At 35.3% G+C, this 3,241-nt stretch overlaps 1 protein-coding gene across 1 annotated transcript; it reads left to right on the plus strand.

The window, feature by feature from the left end:
- The first annotated feature begins 648 nt into the window (after nucleotides 1–648).
- On the plus strand, nucleotides 649–1,575 carry LOC103211002 (olfactory receptor 2B2-like). Its single transcript, XM_007956908.1, is given in 1 exon segment — nucleotides 649–1,575. A coding segment is annotated over 1 exon segment (927 nt).
- The last annotated feature ends 1,666 nt before the right edge of the window (nucleotides 1,576–3,241 follow it).

Genomic DNA, 3,241 nt, shown 5'->3' on the forward strand with positions numbered 1-3,241 from the left:
TTTATAAACAAGGAGCATGAAGATTAGAGTATAAGAAATATTCCCAGAGCAAGGTAACTAATCTGGGAAGGTAGGGATAAGACCCCAGGCCTGTCAGACTGCAAATTCCATGGTATTAAATGATTCTATACAACTTCTATGAGTACTCTCAGAAAAAGGGTATGTCTCTTTCAAATATGTCTGATAATTGTTGATACATATATATTCTCAATGAGGATGTAGAATTTAAACAATTTAACTGATTCACATAATCAGGAAATCTCATTGACACTGAGGACAAATATCAAATGGCAGAACTGTGTCTACATCTACCTAAGAGGAGCTATATCTAGACAGAGAGAAGTGAGAACAGCGTGTTTACACAACAGATCTAGAGATGAATTCTGTAAACATTGAAACTGATGTTCTACTTTCAACTGCTTGAAGTTTACTTTGCTAATATAGTGCTACAAATATAGAAACTCACTTGAAATACTTGGGAAAAAAGTTATATTTTTATCAATGTGTTTTATATATTATTTATAGTATCAGTCTATTAATTTATATAAATTATCAGAGAAATGATTATAACTATCTGACATAGGCAATAACTCTTTATTGAACTGCTGGCTTTTTATTTCCAGAGAACAATGAGTTGAACTGTTCAACATGAATAAGATAAATGAGAGTATCCCGTGGGAGTTCATCCTGTTAGTTTTCTCAGATTGATCATGGTTAGAGTTCCTGTTTTTTATGGTGTTCGTGGTATTGTATATCCTGACTGTCTTTGGCAATCTAGCAATAATTCTTGTGGCACACCTGGACCCCAAACTCCATACCCCCACATATTTCTGTCTTACCAATCCATCTCTCTTGGACCTTTGCTGCACCATGAGTACAGTTCCTCGAATGCTGGTAGACATATGCAGCACCAGGAAGGTAATTAGTTATGGTGGCTGTGTAGTCCACCTTTTAATTTTCGTGGTCTTGGGTTCCACTGAATGTCTTTTCCTGGCTGCCATGCCCTTTGATAGATTTGTAGCTATTTGTCAGCCTCTCCATTACTCAGTCATCATGCACCAAAGGCTCTGCCTCCAATTGGCAGCAGTATCCTGGATTAGTGGTTTTAGCAACTCAGTTTGGCAGCTCACCTTGAGCCTTCAGATGCCACTGTGTGGTCACAAACCAGTGGATTATTTCTTCTGTGAAGTCCCTGCTTTGCTAAAGTTGTCCTGTGTTGACACAACAGCAAATGAGGCTGAACTCTTCTTCTGTGTGCCATTCCTTCTAATACCCCTGACACTCATCCTTATATCATATGCTTTCATTGTCCGAACAGTGTTGAGAATACGGTCAACAGAAGGTAGGCGAAAGGCATTTGGGATATGTGGCTCTCTTTATGGCACTGCTATCTACACTTATATGCAACCACCATCCATTGCCTCTAAGGACTGGGGAAAGATGGGGTTCCTTATCTGTGGAATCATCACACCCATGTGGAGCCCCCTTATACATACACTTAGAAACAAACATGTAAAGGGAGCTTTTAAGAGGTTGGTTACAAGGGTCTTCATACTTGTTGATAGGCCTTGTTAAAGACTTGAAATTTAGTTAACTAAATAATTAAATTCTCTCCTAGTTGGTCTATTATTAATCAATTAATTAATTAATTTGTCATCAAATAAAATTTCACTGTCAGAGAACTACATTTTTTCCCTAGTGCCTAAATATATTCAGTTGTTAAGTTCCTGTAACTTGTCTTTTAAGATCCCCAAAATGTATAACCTTTAAGTTATAAAAGCTTTAAGTTCTCAAGCTTTATACCACTGGTTTGTATATTTTTGGAAGAGTGACGTCTTTCAGACTAAATGCTAGGAAACTTTTCTCCAGAAACTAACATTTTACACACATACAAACACATGCACACACACAAATAAATATGCAATTTTTTTTTCCTGGACAATTGTAGGAGGTCTAATAGAAGTCCATAAAACCATTCATAGATTCCTTCTCTCAATTATAGATGTAAGGTCAATAGCCCTACCTTATTTTTTTTAGCCCCCTTCCTACATCAATCAGCACAATAATCCACTGTGAGGTTTCTTCAACAATGTTATCTAGATGTTTCTTTCTCTTGCCAAGGTTCTGTACTTACCATTTCTCCTAAATTGAAGTGTTCTGTTTGATTCCCTCTATAAAGTACAGTTCTAGTTACATTTTAGGACTTAATCATTATTCCTTTAGGGTCTATCTCCTTTAATCCATAAAGCATTTAACAGTCTAAATCACAAAGCATAGCACATCATACAATAATGTCCACTGCTTGTGTGATGTACTTTTCTTGTTCAAGATGAAAAGTTTATTAACAGCATGTTCATTCCTTTGAGATAGGAAGCAGAGCCTATAAGTTAGGCTTGTTTCCTGTCACCTTCAGAGCTCATCAAAGTGCTGAGAACAATTCTTATACACACTGTGTGTTGATTATTTGATGTGATGCATCATACTGTCATTAGTTTGTTTCTTCACTACCCTCTTTTTCCAATTTATTTTGTTCCCCCAAATATATTATAAAAAGAGTAATTACAACAAATTACTAAGAAATACAATTATCACATTTCTCCTTTAAACATTATAATAACATTAGACATTTTTGCCTAAGTAAAATTCTAATACAATAGTGTACATCTACAAACTATAACACACATCAAAATTACCTGGAGGGGGCTTTTTACATATAGATGATGTACCTCAGCCCACCTCCAGAGTTTCTAATTCAGTAAGTCTGTGGTGGGGCCTGAGAATTTGCATTTCTAATGAATTCCCTGGTAATGCTGATGTTTCTAATCAGGGTACCATATTTTAAGAACCACTGTGCTAATAGTTAAAGTAAATAAAAACTTTTTGCTGAGTTGTGGTCCTTTATTCCTATCAATAAGAATAATAATTACAAGGGTAAATGGAAGCCACATACTAGAAAAATATGTTGAAATATGAAAGGATTTTCCCTAATGAAAAAAGCATTCATATCTTAAAAGTGCAAGAAAATAATATGCCAGGTTACCTGAGACAAATTTGGCTGTGATTTCAAAATCAATGTATGAGAATTATGCGAGAATAGCAGAGAAACCAGAGTGATGGGAATTGAGTTATTTCACGTATTTTTAAAATGAGTCATTCATTGATTCAATACAATACTTACTGGCAAGTTTGAAAATGATTTATAGCAAAATTCTCTAAGTATTTTATTTTCCTCTAGCATGTG

Source organism: Orycteropus afer, unplaced genomic scaffold (assembly GCF_000298275.1).
Source record: "Orycteropus afer afer isolate SDZICR_OR568_19922 unplaced genomic scaffold, OryAfe1.0 scaffold00684, whole genome shotgun sequence".
NCBI lineage: Eukaryota > Metazoa > Chordata > Mammalia > Tubulidentata > Orycteropodidae > Orycteropus > Orycteropus afer.